The sequence below is a fragment of the Daucus carota genome, chromosome 4 (assembly GCF_001625215.2).
Source record: "Daucus carota subsp. sativus chromosome 4, DH1 v3.0, whole genome shotgun sequence".
Taxonomy (NCBI): Eukaryota; Viridiplantae; Streptophyta; class Magnoliopsida; order Apiales; family Apiaceae; genus Daucus; species Daucus carota.
The window spans coordinates 18,391,162-18,409,127 of NC_030384.2; the positions used below are offsets into that span (position 1 = coordinate 18,391,162).

General features: G+C 43.1%; 1 protein-coding gene across 1 annotated transcript; it reads right to left on the reverse strand.

Annotated features, from left to right (window-relative positions):
- Positions 1-5,623: 5,623 nt before the first annotated feature.
- On the reverse strand, positions 5,624-7,543 carry LOC135152227 (uncharacterized). The gene is made up of 3 exons (XM_064092071.1): positions 6,783-7,543; positions 6,242-6,623; positions 5,624-6,136 (listed from the first exon to the last, which is right to left on the reverse strand). Exons 1-3 carry the CDS (start codon positions 7,541-7,543, stop codon positions 5,624-5,626), a joined length of 1,656 nt encoding a protein of 551 aa, XP_063948141.1.
- Positions 7,544-17,966: the final 10,423 nt, after the last annotated feature.

The window sequence follows — 17,966 nt, forward strand, 5'->3', positions numbered from 1 at the left end:
CAGTTTGTATTGGATCGTTCTTCGCGAGGAAGTGACAGTTTCGAGCGAGATCGTGAACATCAATTCTGTAACGTGTGATCTTTATTATTAATTCAAACATTTTTATTCCATTAATTCTTGTCTTTTATTTATCATGTTTTCACTAGAACCCATGATGTCGATTAGTTCGATCATGAACTAACCGCCTTCATGGGATTCTAATGGATTTATCGATGTAATCTAGTATCGAATATTAATTACTTGATTTTGTGACGTACGTTGATTTCTTTGCATGAGCCGTGCTTATTCTTCTTAGGAGCGTAGCTAACTTCTAAGTTGTTTGTTAATTCTTTCTGAAGCGAGAGTGGATGATTGAATTTAGAACTATGCCATGTAAACATAGGATTATGTGAATGAAACATAATTTGTGGTAGACTTGAACTATTTTTATCACCCTGTGTAATCACGATAGATGACTTGTTATTAAACCTCTCTGCTTACACTACCGCTATAGAGATATAGGGTCTGAGCTTTGTTGGTGTCCATGAGATTTCTATCTTTATTGTGGATTTTGATTGGTATGATATGTGTGCAACGAGAGTTGGCATGTATTACTTTCGTGTTGTCTGATTAGGATCAACAGTCGCATGTTAATCAGTAATTTCAATTCTAGATGAGTTCGATAATGAAGTTAGAATCCCATGTGTTTTCCTATTCTGAATTTGATTAGTAATTTTAGTTATTAGTATAAAAGAAACCATCCTTGTTAATTGTCTTGGCAGTGAAAATTGATCATACATTGTTGCATAGGTGCGTATTCTTAATTCACCAGTCTCTGTGGGATCGAACTTAATATATTACTTGTGATCACGTGCGCTTGCGTGTAGATTTCACCGAACAGGATTTAACTTGGTTTGTAATGATTTCTATTCTGATGTTTTCACAACTTAAGATATGTATTGTTGTTTCTGAGAACTATAATCTGTTGGCATACGTATTGATGGGGTTATAACTGTGATAAGTGGACATATGGAGATAAGTATCATTAATTGGGAATTATGATGATTGTAACAACCTAGATTGCTAACCCCAGATCTAGGGGTGTCACAAGTATAGTGCTAGATCTTCTTTTGTTCTCTCATTTTCATACTACATTTGTAAACACTTTTATTTTTAATGCAAATCTTCTTTTAGCTTAACTTTGCATTGTCTCTACTCTCTTTCTACAAGAGAAATGATTCTTAGTACCACCCTATATGCTTAAGGGCTTTTGGGAAAAGAAGATCTTATGATTATAATTAGTGTAGATCTTATAATTGTTTTAATTAATCGTTAAAGCTCTTTTAGATCCTAACACAAAAATAATTTGTGTAGGGGTTTAACTTAAACATTCAGCTTTTATACATTATTTAATGTTAATGTTGCATTCGACTTAAGATAATATATATAGTTTTTATGATAATTGCACTAATCGAGTTGCTCAGTTTTCAAAATCCCAAAACACCCCCTCCCCTGTTCCTGCTTCGTTTTAAGTATAAAAACTACCACATCATGCTCTGTTTTCTTTCTGTAGAGTTACCGCCGATTTCCATTTAAATCGAGTCACCAAGTTTGTCTTGTAATTTCCGAGTTGTCACCGAGTCAGTTAGCGAGTCATTAATTCCGGCTGCGTTTCTTTCTTCACCGAGTTCAGTGTTTTTGAGTATGTTTTGTCGAGTTAGTTCAGCTGAGTCACATTGTTTAGAATTTTCTGAGTTCCGAGTCGCAGCCGAGTTGCGATTTGGGTTTGAGTTTGTAGTTTAGTTTGTTAGTCTGGGTTGTAATCGAGTTTTTTCGTTTCTGCTGTTTTGTTTCGAGTCCGTAGAAGTCCATTTAGTCGACCATGTTCCTTTGAGTCGCTTCCTGGGTTTGAATAGTATTTGAGTCGAGTTGCCATGGTTGAAGTTTAGTTTAGTTTTGTTTCATTAGAGTTCGTGTTTGAGTTGTGTGTACTGAGTAGCCGAGTTCTTGATTCGGAGTTGTAAGCCAAGTAGTGAGTCAAGTGCTGAGTTTTTAAACCGAGTCGCTGGTTAGTTTGTCCGATTCTGAGTCCATTTTTTTCGAGATGCTTTAGTTTTCTGTTTAAGTTCCGCCGTGTTTGAAATCTGCTTGGTTGTGGTTGTCGTGAGTCCTGTTTTCGAGTCTGTCATCTGCAGTTTTAGTTGGTGTCGTGCTTTTGGCTCTGTTTAGCACAGGTTTTGTTTGTTGCTTAGTTGAGTTTTGTTCGCAGCACCGAGTCGAGCTACTAAGTCATGTTTTAGTTTGTGAATTGGTTCTGTGAACGTGTTTCGTCCTCACGTGCCTTGTTAATTTTGATTGAGTAAATGGCTGAGTAGTTAATAAGAGTAGTATATTTTAAAGTTGTTTAACCGAGTGGTTTTGACTTTTGTTTTCTTAGTCGAGCATCTTGATATCGTATCTTGTAACCAAACCTTGATTTCTGTTTAATTTGTTTTATCTGTTTTCTTTTGATTTGCTTATTTTGTTTTAGTTTAGAATATTTGATTTAGTTAATTTTTTTTAGTGACGATTAATTAGCTTAGTTAATTTAGAAATTCTAGATTTAAATTAGAGAAACCATTCTCAAAAATTAATTGTTCTAATTCGCCTAGATTTAAAGGAAAGGATTTGCGAAAAATAATTTAATCTCTATGGACGAATCTTAATATATTAAAACGGTGATCGTGCGCTTGCGATTAATTGAAATATATTATTTCTAGCACATCAGTGGTGAGGTCCTCAAGCGCACATCAGTCGCTCTCGGGGCTCCTGGGGCGCTCATAGGGCGCTCTCAGGGCACTTCTCGGGCGCTCTTGAGCGTTGGGTCTTTTTTAGCACCCAAGTCAATTTCGACCTCACCCGGGTCGATTTTGGGCGTCCTTGGTGCCCAGGTCGACACTAGTGAGGTCCTCAGGCGCACCTCGGGCGCTCATGGCGCTCCCCGGGCGCTCATGGCGCTCCCGGGGCGCTCATAGGGCGCTCCTACAGCGCTTCTCGGGCGCTCTCGGGCGTTGGGTGTTATTTGACACCCACGTCAGTTGTCGACCTCACCCAGGTCGATTTAGGGCATCCTTGGTGCCGAGGTCGACGCTGGTGAGGTCCTCAGGCGCACCTCGGGCGCTATTGGCGCTCCTGGGGCGCTCCTGGGACGCTCCCAGGGCGCTTCTCGGGCGCTCTCGGGCGTTGGGTGTTTTTTGACACCCAAGTCAGTTGTCGACCTCACCCAGGTCGATTTAGGGCATCCTTGGTGCCCAGGTCGACGCTGGTGAGGTCCTCAGGCGCACCTCGGGCGCTCTTGGCGCTCCTGGGGCGCTCATAGAGCGCTCCCAGGGCGCTTGTTGGGCGCTCTTGGGCGTTGGGTCTTTTTTAGCACCCAAGTCAATTTTCAACCTCACCCAGGTCAATTTAGGGCGTCCTTGGTGCCCAGGTCGACACTGGTGAGGTCCTTAGGCGCACCTCGGGCCCTCATGGCGCTCCTGGGGCGCTCATAGGGCGCTCCCAGGGCGCTTCTTGGGCGCTCTCGGGCGCACTTGGACGGTGCGCGCCTTTTGGCACCTAAGTTGATTCTGGAGCTCACCCAGGTCATCAGGCGCACTTAGGGCGCTTGCAAGGCGCACTTAGGGCGTTGGGTCCTCAAGCGCTCCTCGGTTGTTCTAGGCGCTCCTGGGGCGCTCATAGGGCACTCCCTAGGCGCTTCTAGGCCGCTCTCGAGCGTTGCGTGTTTTTCAACACCATGTTGATTGTCGACCTCACCCAGGTCGATTTAGGGCGTGTTGGGAGCCCAGGTCGACCATGGTGAGTGTTATCAGGCACTCCTCGGGCGTTCTTGGCGCTCCTGGGGCGCTCATAGGGCGCTCCCAAGGCGCTTCTAGGGCGCTCTCGAGCGTTGGGTGTTTTCCAACACCATGTTGATTGTCGACCTCACCCAGGTCGATTTAGGGCGTGTTGGGAGCCCAGGTCGACCATGGTGAGGTCCTCAGGCACTCCTCGGGCGTTCTTGGCGCTCACGGGGCGCTAATAGGGCGCTCTCAGAGCTCTTCTAAGGCGCTCTCGAGCGTAATCATGTTTGATTATGATAGACCTAGTTCAGGTTGATTTAAGAGTTTAGAAGGCTTTTAAAGCCGAGACTCGCTGTGTCTAGTTAGCTTATTGTCTAATCGAGACTAGTTTTTTATTTGTTAAGTCAAACAATAATCACTTAGGCATATCATAGGCCAATCTCTTAACTAAGACTGAGCCATGACATGTGTTTTAGGGGCCCTATCTAGGCTTATTCTATAATGGGGTTGTATTAGGCTTTCTCAGGCTAAAGCTTGGAAGGATCAAGCTGAGGGCCACAGAAAGACCATAGAACCCCTGTTTCGAGTTGATTAATTCGTTGTAGATAAACAAATACTTAAGGAAAACATTGAAACATTAGATAGGGAACAATCCTCGAGAAATTTTATTGAAACTATAGTAGAATAGATAGATAACTGAAATCAACAAAGTTTAAAACTAAATGACAATGGTCTATCAGACCTTATTCAACGGTTATCTACTTACTAAGACAATTAAACATAATAAATCTTCAAGTTGGTGGCGTGCCAACTCCTTGCAACCTTGACTCCATCCAGGGTCTGAAAGTTGTACGAGTCGCGACTAGTGACACCACTGCTTTGGCTCCATAAGCTAACTGAAAGACTTCAAGTCTTGAGTCTCCACAGACTTTTAAGTTCTTGATTCTCAGAGTTCTAGCTAGTCCAAGGCACGCCAATAAGGCTTCACATTCAGCCTCGTTATGTGTGGCCGGGAAATCATGCTTTGTAGAAAACTCAATGACGAACCCATCAGGGGTTACAAGCCCTGCACCATTTGTTTTTGAAACTTCGTCAAAAAGCTCATTAAGTTTCTCCTCTTCTTTGGGTTCCTCTACCCTACTCTCCTGCCCCCCGACTTCCTGGTTGTCAATGGTGCATTTAACTAGGAAGTCAGCCAGAGCTTGAGCTTTGATTGCCACCCGTGGCTTGTATCGAATGTCGAAATTTTCAAGCTCTACTACCCACTTAATCAATCTTCCACTAGCCTTCGGGCTATGCATTATCATCCTAAGGGGTTGGTCAGTCAAGACTTCGATCTTATTTGTCCTCAGGACTCTGAAAGCCTCTCTCAGGCGCTCAAGGTGATCAGCTTTCTTCAAGCTCTTCACTAGCATATCATTGATATAGACCTCCACGGTCTTCTCATTTAGATGCTTAAACATCTTATTAGCTAAGCGCCAATACGTGACTCTTGCATTCTTAAGATCAAACGCCATAACCTTTTCTGGTTTACCTCGGTACAAGGAGATGGGAACCAATTCCTTAATTGATAGAACCTGCCCCCCGACTCCCCCGGGTTTCAAGGCTGCAACATAACAACTCCTGGCCATTTTCTGGTCTCTTTTTTCTTCTCCTACCCCGTTTCTTGTGGGGAACTTGATTTTTAAGTGATATGTGGATGCTATGGCTTTAAAAGCATGCATCCCTGTCCTTCCTAGGATAACGTTGTAGGTTGATGAGGCCTTAATGACCATAAAGTTCAACATATAAGTGGCTTGTCGTGGCTCCGCTCCCATGGTCACTGGTTATTGGATCATTCCTTCAATCTTGGATTCTACTCCGTTGAAACCATAGATCGGCATGTTGGACGGTGTCAACTGTGAATCAGCATACCCCATCTTTTGATAAGCATCATAGAATAGGATGTCTACAGAAGCTCCATTATCAACAAGAACCCTCTTAATAGATGAGTTTCCAATAACGGGAGTTATGACCAACGGGTCGTCATGGGGGAACTTCACCCCTTCTAGATCAGAATCATCAAAGGTTAACGCAATCTCGGTCTTGGCCCTCTTCGGAGGTTCTCCAACGATACATATCACTTCACGAGCATAAGCTTTTCGTGAGTTACTAGACAAGCCTGCTGCAGTCGGTCCTCCAGAGATCATATTGATCACGAGCCCTCGAGGCTCGGTTCTCCTATCATGATCATCATTGTCCCTATCGCGACTATCATTGTCATGGGGCTTCCTATCTACATCCTTAGTATACCTGGACAACTTGCCTTTCCGGATCAAAAACTCAATCTCATCCTTCAACTGCCGACAATCATCGGTCTTATGTCCTGTATCCTTATGAAACCTGCAATACAAGTCCTTGTTTCTTTTTTCGGGGTCAGTCCTAATTGGCTTCGGCCATCAAACTCCTCCCTCTTTCTCAGTTTCCATCAGAATCTGACTCTTGGGGGCATTCAGCCTTGCATACTCAGTGAACCTCGGTCCTGATTGCTTCTTGGTGGGTGACTTTTCACCATCTTCCCTTTTCAAATACTTGTTATCAGCATCATATTCAGTATCGTTCCCACGCTTCTTAGAGTCCGTGGTTGGTCCCTGGTTATTCTGGGATTTTCTCATGCTTTCCTCCGCCTTAATATACTTCCCGGCTCTCTCTTGGAGCTCATTCATGTTGTCAGGGGCCCTCTTGGCTAGTGATTGGCGGAAATTATCATCCGTGGTTCCTTGTTGAAGGGCGATCATCGCTACCTTTTGGTCCAAATCCGGGACTTTGAGCGCCTCCTTGGTGAACCTATTCATATAGTCTCGAAGGGATTCGTTCCTACCTTGGTGAAGGTTCATCAACGAGGCTGAACTCTTAGCGTGGGTCTTACTCCCAATAAACTGGCCTATGAAAGCTCGGCTCAAATTTCCAAACGAGGATATAGAGTTAGGGGGTAGTCGACTATACCAGTGCTGAGCCATCCTGCTCAAGGTTTGGGGGAAGGCTCGACACTTGATGGCCTCCGTGACCGGTTGCAACAGCAATGCATTCATGAAGGTTCGTACATGATTCGCGGGGTCACCCGTTCCATCATATGCCTTAATAGTGGGCAATTTGAACTTTCGAGAAATCCTTGCTGCCAACAAGTGAATTCTATTCATACCTGAGTTCTGAGGGTTTTTAGTCCTTTGCCGAGGTTCGGGCGGTGGCTGCCTGGCCTGTTGTGCCGCCCTGTCTCTTTTCAATTGAGCTATCTCCTGTTCATAAGCTCGAATCCTAGCTTCATACTCCTGGTCCGTGGGTCGACGGGACTCGGGGTTATTCGGCCTAATGTTGTGCTGGGAGCCTCGGCTCTGATTTCCATCTCTCCTTCTTCGTGGGGGAATATCGTAGTCCCTCTCTGAATCTTCAGAAGAGTCATCCGTATAAACTACATACTCATCTGTTGGTCCTCTTGTGGTTGTCACAACGGTAGAGTAACGAGTCCCATGATCAGTGGCTGTGGCCACAACATTAGTCATAGGGGGCAGCGTGCCAAAAATCATAGGAATCGAGGTTTGAGCAGCGGTGGTTGTGCCACTGCTAGCAAGGGTCAACGTGACTGGTGGTGTGGTGGTGACGGGATTCGAGGTTGCAGCGGTGACCTGAGACAAGGGTGGATCCTGGGTTGCGGTGTTGTCTCCGTTTGAAGGTGCATGAATTTCTGAGCGTAATCTGGTGGACACCATGGTTGTTGTCTTCTTCCCACAGACGGCGCCAAATGTTATGGATCAAATATCGAGGGGTGAGCTTCGTGCTTTTTGACTGATCTCGCGAGTTGGAACTCAGACGGGTCCTCACGAGGTGCCTATGTATCTTCAGCGGAGTGAAGAATCAAGTCAAAAAACGTAGTTCTATTTTGGAGGGGTAGAGCCCTTTATATAGATGTCTCAGGGTTAGAGACTGATTAGAAGTAGGATCCCTGGTGTTAGAGTCCTAGTAGAAATAGGTATTTGAGTCAGAGATAGGATAGGACTGATCTCTGATCCTTATCTTGAGCTACTGGAGGTTATCTAGGACTCTAGATAGTTATCCACGAAATTCAGAGTAATTGTAGGACTCTCGGAGTCCTGGACTCGTCAGTCAGACTCCTAGTAGGACTAGGATTCGAGTTCTGGGCCCTGACCGGGCTGGGGGATCGTGCCTTGAGTTTGGGCAGCCCATGTTTCTCAAACATGGATGCCCAACGGGCTTTTTATAACCTCAATCTGCTAGCCACGAATTTTGGGTGATAAACCCAGAATCCGGGCCTTATATTCTGGCCTTTAATCAGACCCGGGCTCAAAATTACCCAACAATTTTTAGGGCCAATTTCGGAGCCATATCAGGTATATGTATATGTATATAAGAGGTGGGTTTGAATGGAAGAGATGGTGTTTGTGTTTAGAGAGAATTGGGGCTTTGTAATCTAGGGTTTAAGGTTGAATTGTGGCTAGAATGGGTGCAGGGGCTGCTGGGCTTGTATCAAAAGCAAGAGAAAGAATTTTTTTATTATAAAAAACGCTAAGCAGCCTGTCGCCACCACACCGGCGCGTCGCCCACGGCGGTCAGGAAAAAACTTGATTTTTTTGCTTTTTTCCGGGGCTTACTCTGGTGGTTTGGCGCGCCTGCCTGGTGTATGGCGCGGCCGCCCCATTCCACCAGGGTGTATACACCCGAATAAAAATTTATAACATCTTTTTTTTTATAAGTAAAAACTCGAAAATACGTGGGTTGCCTCCCACGAAGCGCTTGTTTAACGTCATTAGCTTGACGTGAAGTTCCAAGATTCAAACAATAGCGAGAACGACGCTTACCGACTTGCGATTCACCGTTTCTCCGAAATATGGCTTCAGTCTCTGACCATTCACTTTAAATGCTTTATCCGGTGTTGTCTCAAAGATTTCAATTGCTCCATGTGGAAACACCGTCTTAATTTTGAAAGGACCAGACCATCTAGATTTCAACTTCCCCGAAAATATTCTGAGACGAGAGTTATAAAGTAGAACTTGTTGGCCAATGTAAAACTCCTTTTGCACCAACTTCTTATCATGCCATCTCTTGACTTTTTCCTTGTAAAGTTTGTTGTTCTCGTACGCCTGAAGCCTGAACTCGTCGAGTTCATTTAATTGAAGCATTCGTTTTTCACCAGCAGCTGTCATATCAAAATTCAATTTCTTTAGAGCCCAATATGCTTTATGCTCTAACTCCGCAAGCCAATAACATGCTTTTTCATAGACCAACTGAAAAGGAGACATCCCCAATGGAGTCTTGTAAGCTGTTCTATAGGCCCATACGGCCTCATTAAGCTTCAACGCCCAATCTTTTCGCGAAGGACTTACCACTTTTGTTCGGTGAAATCTACACGCAAGCGCACGTGATCACAAGTAATATATTAAGTTCGATCCCACAGAGACTGGTGAATTAAGAATACGCACCTATGTAACAATGTATGATCAATTTTCACTGCCAAGACAATTAACAAGGATGGTTTCTTTTATACTAATAACTAAATTTACTAATCAAATTCAGAATAGGAAAACACATGGGATTCTAATTTCATTATCCAATTCATCTAGAATTGAAATTACTGATTAGCATGCGACTGTTGATCCTAATCAGACAACACGAAAGTAATACATGCCAACTCTCGTTGCACACATATCATACCAATCAAAATCCGCAATTAAGACAGAAATCTCATGGACACCAACAAAGCTCAGACCCTATATCTCTATAGCGGTAGTGTAAGCAGAGAGGTTTAAAAGCAAGTCGTCTATCGTGATTACACAGGGTGATAAAAATAGTTCAAGTCTATCACAAATTATGTTTCATTCACATAATCCTATGTTTACATGGCATAGTTCTAAATTCAATCATCCACTCTCGCTTCAAAAAGAATTAACAAACAACTTAGAAGTTAGCTACGCTTCTAAGAAGAATAAGCACGGCTCATGCAAAGAAATCAACGTACGTCACAAAATCAAGTAATTAATATTCGATACTAGATTACATCGATAAATCCATTAGAATCCCATGAAGGCGGTTAGTTCATAATCGAACTAATCGACATCATGGGTTCTAGTGAAAACATTATAAATAAAAGACAAGAATTGAATGGAATTAAAATGCTTGAATTAATAATAATAAGGATCACACGTTACAGATTTGATGTTCACGATCTCGCTCGAAACTGTCACTTCCTCGCAAAGAACGATCCGATACAACTGATAATGTGCTTGAATGATTAAACTGAAACTACGATATTGTTCTCTACTACAAACTACTTCTACAAGGCTAGGGTTTTACACACGAGAAATTAAAATACATTGACCAAGTCAACCGGGCCTCGACCGCTGCGAAAATCCATCAAGAAAGCTGTAAAAATCGGCCCGGGGGAGTTCTGCTGAGCGCGGCCGCGCTAAACTAGCGCAGGCGCGCTAGTCACAGCAGTTAGTAGCGCGGGCGCGCTAACAAGTAGCGCGGGCGCGCTACTGTCTGTGATGGCAGCCCTGTTTCTTCGTTTTTTGCTCGTTCTCGTGTGCGTGTCCTTCATCGCTTCTAGTACCACTTCCGTAGGTGATCACGGTTGCATTTAGCATATGCAACAAGCCCTTTAAACCCCTAGATAGCTCTAGTGGACGAGTGTGTTCTCGTGAGGGTTTGTAGAAGATGTACCCACAAAATCCCAAGTTGTGATGAATCCACAATTCTCTATTCTTGCAAATAATGCACCAAAACCAACCTAAATTGATAGAAAATCACTTCATCACCTCAACTCGTGACCTGCACAGAAAAACAATAAAAACACATCAAAAGACACTAAACACTTAAGTACAACCAACCAATTTAAGTAGAAATGAAGGCCTATAAGTGTGTATAAATACCACTTATCACACCCCCAAACTTAAACTGATGCTTGTCCTCAAGCGTCAACGACACTAGCAATAATACAATGCAATGCATGAATGCAACTACATGATGAATGAGTAAACTATGAAGTAATTGCCTTGCCAATCATAATACCTCAGATTGTGCTAATGTTCTCGAATTTCACTTCTCTCGCCACCAAGTCAATTACTCTTCTATTTACAAGTGTGGAGTGCCAATGTGTGCAAGCATGCTCTTTTATTGAGACAAGACAAAAACTACTACTCCCACAGAATCCCAATCAAGAATCGTAAAAGTTTCAAACTAACACCCCGTCACTCAAGTCCAACTAAAGCCAAGGTCCCAAAGAATGTCCACACCCTTCTCTTTTATATATTTTTTTTCTTTTTATTGGTGATTAATTGCTCGGTCTAAGGTCAGAGCGCTTCGCAGTGTAAATGCGTTACGAACACCACAAGACTTCACACACCAATTATTCACTTTATTCTAGTGGTTTATTTAACCGTGCAATGGTTGAGATCCCTAAAGATTTTTGCACTAGTACCCATGTAGCGAGCGTTGGGTCAACAATCCCAAACCACGAAGGGCTTTAGGTTGTTAGGCACAAAGTCCCCTCAGACTTAATTACTCGAGTACTAATGAGCTCAACCTAGTTAATTCTACCACTTATTTTTTTAGTGAATTTATTTACTACTATTTTTTTTTTTTTTCTTTTTCTCTTTTTTTTTTTCTATATTCTCTTTTAGAAAGGTATATCTACTCCTCAGTTCCCCCAAACTTAAGATTTACAGACCTAAGCTGAAGGGTGTTCAATTCAATCCTAGAATTCATGGAATTTCGTCTAAATCCTATCTCAAGAACATATGTGAATTACAATTTCCAACACAAGCAATTTCCAAGTACTAACCTAGCATTGCAATTGAAACTACTAATCAAGAACTACGCACATAACTCATCATAGGCAATTAGCTTGGCTTAACTTCATAATTCATGCAAATGCTCGTGATACTAACTACGACAATTACCACTAAACATGTAAAATAATCAAAATAAAAAATGAGACTCAAAATAAAAAATGAGAAAACTAGCAAAAAAACGTGAGAAATAATCAAAGCAAAATAAAATAAACGTGAACTACATGAACTAACTAACACATGCAATGATAAACTACATAATAATATGCTCTTCCTTAGATTACCACCCCCAAACTTAAAATTTTCAATGTCCCCATTGAAAGTGATAAAAAGGCTAGAGCACCCACATACCTACTCGGAGTCCGAGTCCTCCCCCTCCTCTGCCGGAGGTGAATTAGGTGGAGGATACTGCATCCCTGCTCCGAATACTGGCCACTGAACTGTGACCCCCTGTGCCTGGAAAGCACTACCTAGACCCTGTGTCAAATCAAACGCAAACCTCTGGTGGATGTCATGCATGGTGTCCATCCGTCTCGCTAATCGGCGATAATGAACATCTCCCATCTGTTCGGAGCTCCTCTCTGTCTGAGAAGTACCAGCTCCAGAAGCTCTAGTCTGCTCCCTCCTCACAAATGCTGGACGTCCCCCTGGCATCTCATCATATATGTACCCAAGGCCTCGAGGGTGGGGAACTCCTCCTTCCCACTCCGTCATCCGGCTGATCGCCGAATGATCAATAGGTGTTGCCGGCAACTGTAATTGCTCGTTGGCCGGCCAACGAACACCACTCGATCGACAGAGCTTCGTCACAATTGTGCCATATGGAATGGCACCAGTGGTTCCCCCCTGTAAGAACCTCAGAATCCCCTGATGAATAACATGTCCCAGATCAATATACTTGCCCGAGACAATCCCAAAGAGCAGAATAGCTCTATCTACTGTAACCTCATGCCCATGTGAAGATGGCATGATGTTAGCACAGATGAAGGCGTTCCACGCCTTCGCATACCGGTTCAACGCGGCTGCTGGAAAAGAAACATGTGCCGGCAAGGGAGGTGCTGTCATCTTCCAAGCTGTGTCCGGCACACACATATCATACACCAACTTCTCAAAATCAATCGGATCATCATCAAACCGGCGTTTAGCACGCCCGATCCTCTCAACCACCCAATCTTCTTCATTACGGCGCCTGGCACGCCCCCCAATGACTCTACGGATCGCCTCCGCACTATAATCCACACGGATTCCCCGCACCACCGTGAATCCATCGCGATTCTCCTTGGCATTAGCATAAAACTCTCGAATAATAGCCAAGGGAACCGCCTCCGGAGCCTCGCAGAAAGACTCCCAACCCCGTTCTTGAATCATGTTCAAGAGCTCACCATCTTCCGCCGTGGGTAAGAATCCCCTCTCCTTAACTAACGACTTATTCATAAGCCGTTGAAACTCGGTTCGTGCACCATCGGAGGTGAACTCCACCTCACCCATCGAGGAAGAATCGCTAGATGTAGGGGCTTGGGTGCTCGGTCCTTGTGATCTTCGGGCTCTTTTGGGTGCCATTGGTAGAGATTTAGAGTTGCAAGAGATTTGTGTGTAGTGGGTTTGAGAGATTTGTATGTGGTTGTGTGTATGGATGTGTATATATGATTAGGGTTTATAGAATTATAAAGGGAATTGGAGATGGGTTGTGTGTTTATATAAGGATTGGAGAACTGAATTAGGGTTTTATGGGATGTATTTCGGGCTAGGCATGCAAAATTAGGATTGTGGGCTTTTAAAAACGAAAAGAAAATATTTTTGGGAGAAAATTCGCCAGCCTCTGCAGTCAGTAGCGCGGCCGCGCTAAGTGTAGCGCGGGCGCGCTGTGCAACTTAGCGCGGGCGCGCTGGACACTAGCGCGGGCGCGCTAGTGTCTGACCCCGGGGGCTGATTTTCTCGATTTTTGTGTTTTTGAGGTTTACAATGGTACAATGTGATTCCAATGCGTGGGTTGCCTCCCACGAAGCGCTTGTTTAACGTCGTTAGCTCGACGTGAAGTCCAGAATTAATCCGAGTCCGATGAAGTATCCTGTGGAGGATACCTCGTTCCATAACCAAACGAATCCCAAGTAACATTCACATCTAATGCTAAGAATGCTTCAGCAAGAGAGTCCGTTAGTATATCAGCAAAGCGACCAATTCGTTCTTCCACCGCGTCAATACGCCTGATTATCCTTCGGTACTGTGCTTCATTCAATGTTGAATCAGCAGGTGATTGAATTACAGATTGGTTACTCGCACTGGTAGAGAATAGAGGACAAGTGTCTCCACATGCATTAGAATTTGAGTCTGAGTGAGCTCTAATTCTGTGCCAATTAGTCATCTGGATTTCCTGAGTGACTTCGACCGCTTCATCTTCCTCTGATTCTTCCTCTTTTGGAATTTTCCACTTTAGGTCTCTGTGCTCAGCAGCGGCCAGATTCTCTATCAGCTCGTAATCATCATCAAAGCTCTTGCTCCAAAGATTTCCTCCAGCTGCAACGTCTAACACTGCTCTACATTGACCATTAAGACCTCTGTAGAAATAATGAATTGTCATTCCAGGAGGCATGTCATCTTCATTGAGATTTTCGAGAATCTTCTTGAATCGGTCCCAGGCTAGACAAAGATATTCTCCCGAGAATTGAGAGAATTTACCTTCAGTGTTTTTGATAGCTGATACTTTGATTAGAGGATAAAACCTTGTACAGAATATTTTCTCCAACTTGTTCCAACTATTAGTAGTGCTTGCCGAGAGAGAGATAAACCACGATCGTGCTACATCACGTAGCGTGAATGGAAAGAGTCTCAGCTTCACTAGATCCTTAGGTCCGATATTGAAATCCAATGCAGTAATGAATTTCTCGAAATTCCTTAGGTGCAGGTTTGGGTCCTCAAGAACAGATCCCCCAAATTGAATAGTATCTTGCAGCTTGAGAACGATTGATGGCTTGATTCGAATACCACTGGCTGATATCGCTGGCTCAATTGTGTCAGCCCGATTATCATTGATTTTCAACCGAGAAAATCCACGTGTCGCCTCACCAACTGCTGTCCTCGCATAATCTCTTGTTCCAGAATCAGAAGAAGAAGAAGAATCCATTGCTTCCTTATGAGCTTTAGAATGTGTTAGCATAAACGCGATCCAAGTTCCTGAAATAAAGAAAAGAAGAAAAGTGAGAAGAGAGTAGAATCCTAGTCAGTGAATTTTAATGCACACTGATGACAAGTACATAAACTAATTAATTAACACCGAGTCCCCGGCAGCGGCGCCAAAAACTTGTTCGGTGAAATCTACACGCAAGCGCACGTGATCACAAGTAATATATTAAGTTCGATCCCACAGAGACTGGTGAATTAAGAATACGCACCTATGCAACAATGTATGATCAATTTTCACTGCCAAGACAATTAACAAGGATGGTTTCTTTTATACTAATAACTAAATTTACTAATCAAATTCAGAATAGGAAAACACATGGGATTCTAATTTCATTATCGAATTCATCTAGAATTGAAATTACTGATTAGCATGCGACTGTTGATCCTAATCAGACAACACGAAAGTAATACATGCCAACTCTCGTTGCACACATATCATACCAATCAAAATCCGCAATTAAGACAGAAATCTCATGGACACCAACAAAGCTCAGACCCTATATCTCTATAGCGGTAGTGTAAGCAGAGAGGTTTAAAAGCAAGTCGTCTATCGTGATTACACAGGGTGATAAAAATAGTTCAAGTCTATCACAAATTATGTTTCATTCACATAATCCTATGTTTACATGGCATAGTTCTAAATTCAATCATCCACTCTCGCTTCAAAAAGAATTAACAAACAACTTAGAAGTTAGCTACGCTTCTAAGAAGAATAAGCACGGCTCATGCAAAGAAATCAACGTACGTCACAAAATCAAGTAATTAATATTCGATACTAGATTACATCGATAAATCCATTAGAATCCCATGAAGGCGGTTAGTTCATAATCGAACTAATCGACATCATGGGTTCTAGTGAAAACATTATAAATAAAAGACAAGAATTGAATGGAATTAAAATGCTTGAATTAATAATAATAAGGATCACACGTTACAGATTTGATGTTCACGATCTCGCTCGAAACTGTCACTTCCTCGCAAAGAACGATCCGATACAACTGATAATGTGCTTGAATGATTAAACTGAAACTACGATATAGTTCTCTACTACAAACTACTTCTACAAGGCTAGGGTTTTACACACGAGAAATTAAAATACATTGACCAAGTCAACCGGGCCTCGACCGCTGCGAAAATCCATCAAGAAAGCTGTAAAAATCGGCCCGGGGGAGTTCTGCTGAGCGCGGCCGCGCTAAACTAGCGCAGGCGCGCTAGTCACAGCAGTTAGTAGCGCGGGCGCGCTAACAAGTAGCGCGGGCGCGCTACTGTCTGTGATGGCAGCCCTGTTTCTTCGTTTTTTGCTCGTTCTCGTGTGCGTGTCCTTCATCGCTTCTAGTACCACTTCCGTAGGTGATCACGGTTGCATTTAGCATATGCAACAAGCCCTTTAAACCCCTAGATAGCTCTAGTGGACGAGTGTGTTCTCGTGAGGGTTTGTAGAAGATGTACCCACAAAATCCCAAGTTGTGATGAATCCACAATTCTCTATTCTTGCAAATAATGCACCAAAACCAACCTAAATTGATAGAAAATCACTTCATCACCTCAACTCGTGACCTGCACAGAAAAACAATAAAAACACATCAAAAGACACTAAACACTTAAGTACAACCAACCAATTTAAGTGGAAATGAAGGCCTATAAGTGTGTATAAATACCACTTATCAACTTTCTCCGAGATTCGCTTGATTTCACGATTAGATACCTCAGCTTGCCCATTTGTGTGAGGATCATAAGCAGTGGCAACTCTATGATTGATACCAAACCGTTCCATCAGCGATGTGAACTTGCGATTGCAAAAGTGTGATCCCTCATCACTGATTATAACCTGAGGAGTACCAAAGCGAGTGAATATGTTCTTCTGAAGGAAACTGATGACTACTGCAGCTGTGTTGGTCGGTAAAGCTTTAACTTTAACCCATTTGGACACGTAATCCACAGCAAAAAGAATGTTGAGATTATTGCAAGACGAGATAAAGGGTCCCATGAAGTCTATACTCCACACATCGAAAATTTCAACCTCAAGAAGTACATTAGGGGGCATTTCATCCCTTAGAGAGATATTACCAACCCTTTGAAAATGATCACACTTGAACACAAACTGATGAGCGTCCTTAAAGAGAGTAGGCCAAAAGAAACCCGCCTGCAGAATACGAGCAGCTGTTTTCTATCCTCCGTAGAGTCGTGGTAAGCTTGCAAAATTCCTTCAATCTCATTGTATGAAATGCACCTTCTGATGATTTGATCTAAACCTTGGCGAAACAAGAATGGTTCATCCCAACGATACCACTTCGCCTCATGAAGAAACTTTTTCTTTTGAGCATAACACAAATCGGGAGGAATGACATTACTCACCAGATAATTCACTATATCTGCAAACCATGGCTCTTCTTCTTGGACCCCAAATAGTTGTTCATCAGTAAAAGACTCGTTGATCAAAGTGGTGTCTTTGGATGCTCGCGCTTGATCTTTCAACCGAGAGAGATGATCAGCCACCTGATTTTCAGTACCCTTCCTATCCTTCATCTCCAACTCGAATTCTTGAAGCAAGAGAACCCAACGAATCAAACGAGGCTTCGAGTCTTTCTTCGACACCAGATACCGAATGACAGCATGATCAGTGTAAACCAACATATTCGTCCCAAGCAAATAAGACCTGAATTTTTCGAATCCATAAACAATAGCCAGCAGCTCTTTCTCCGTAGTAGTGTCATTCAGCTGAGCACCATTGAGAGTCTTACTAGCATAGTAAATCACATGAAAGATGTTATTCTTTCTCTAACCAAGCACGGCTCCCACTGCATAGTCACTAGCATCACACATCATCTCGAATGGCTCATTCCAATCAGGTGCATTAATAACAAGAGCTGTAGTTAATTTCTTCTTTAGAGTTTCGAACGCAGCTAAGCACTCTTCATCAAATTTGAATGGCGTATCCTTCTCTAACAAGTTGCACAAAGGCTTGGTGATTTTAGAGAAATCCTTGATGAATCGTCGATGGAAACCCGCATGACCAAGAAAACTCCGAATCCCCTTGACTAAGATTGGTGGAGGAAGATTTTCAATTGTCTCCATCTTCGCTTTATCTACCTCGAGACCCTTGCTCGAAACCTTGTGCCCAAGAATGATGCCCTCTTTAACCATGAAG

What these genes read in the sequence shown, in the direction of transcription:
- LOC135152227 (XM_064092071.1), bottom strand. Translation starts at nt 7,543, where the DNA reads ATGGTGTCCACCAGATTACGCTCAGAAATTCATGCACCTTCAAACGGA. An exon ending in AGCAGGATGGCTCAGCACTG is followed by an intron (nt 6,624 to 6,782) that starts GTATAGTCGACT and finishes CTATATGAATAG; the next exon opens with GTTCACCAAGGAGGCGCTCA. An exon ending in AAACTGAGAAAGAGGGAGGA is followed by an intron (nt 6,137 to 6,241) that starts GTTTGATGGCCG and finishes GATTGTCGGCAG; the next exon opens with TTGAAGGATGAGATTGAGTT.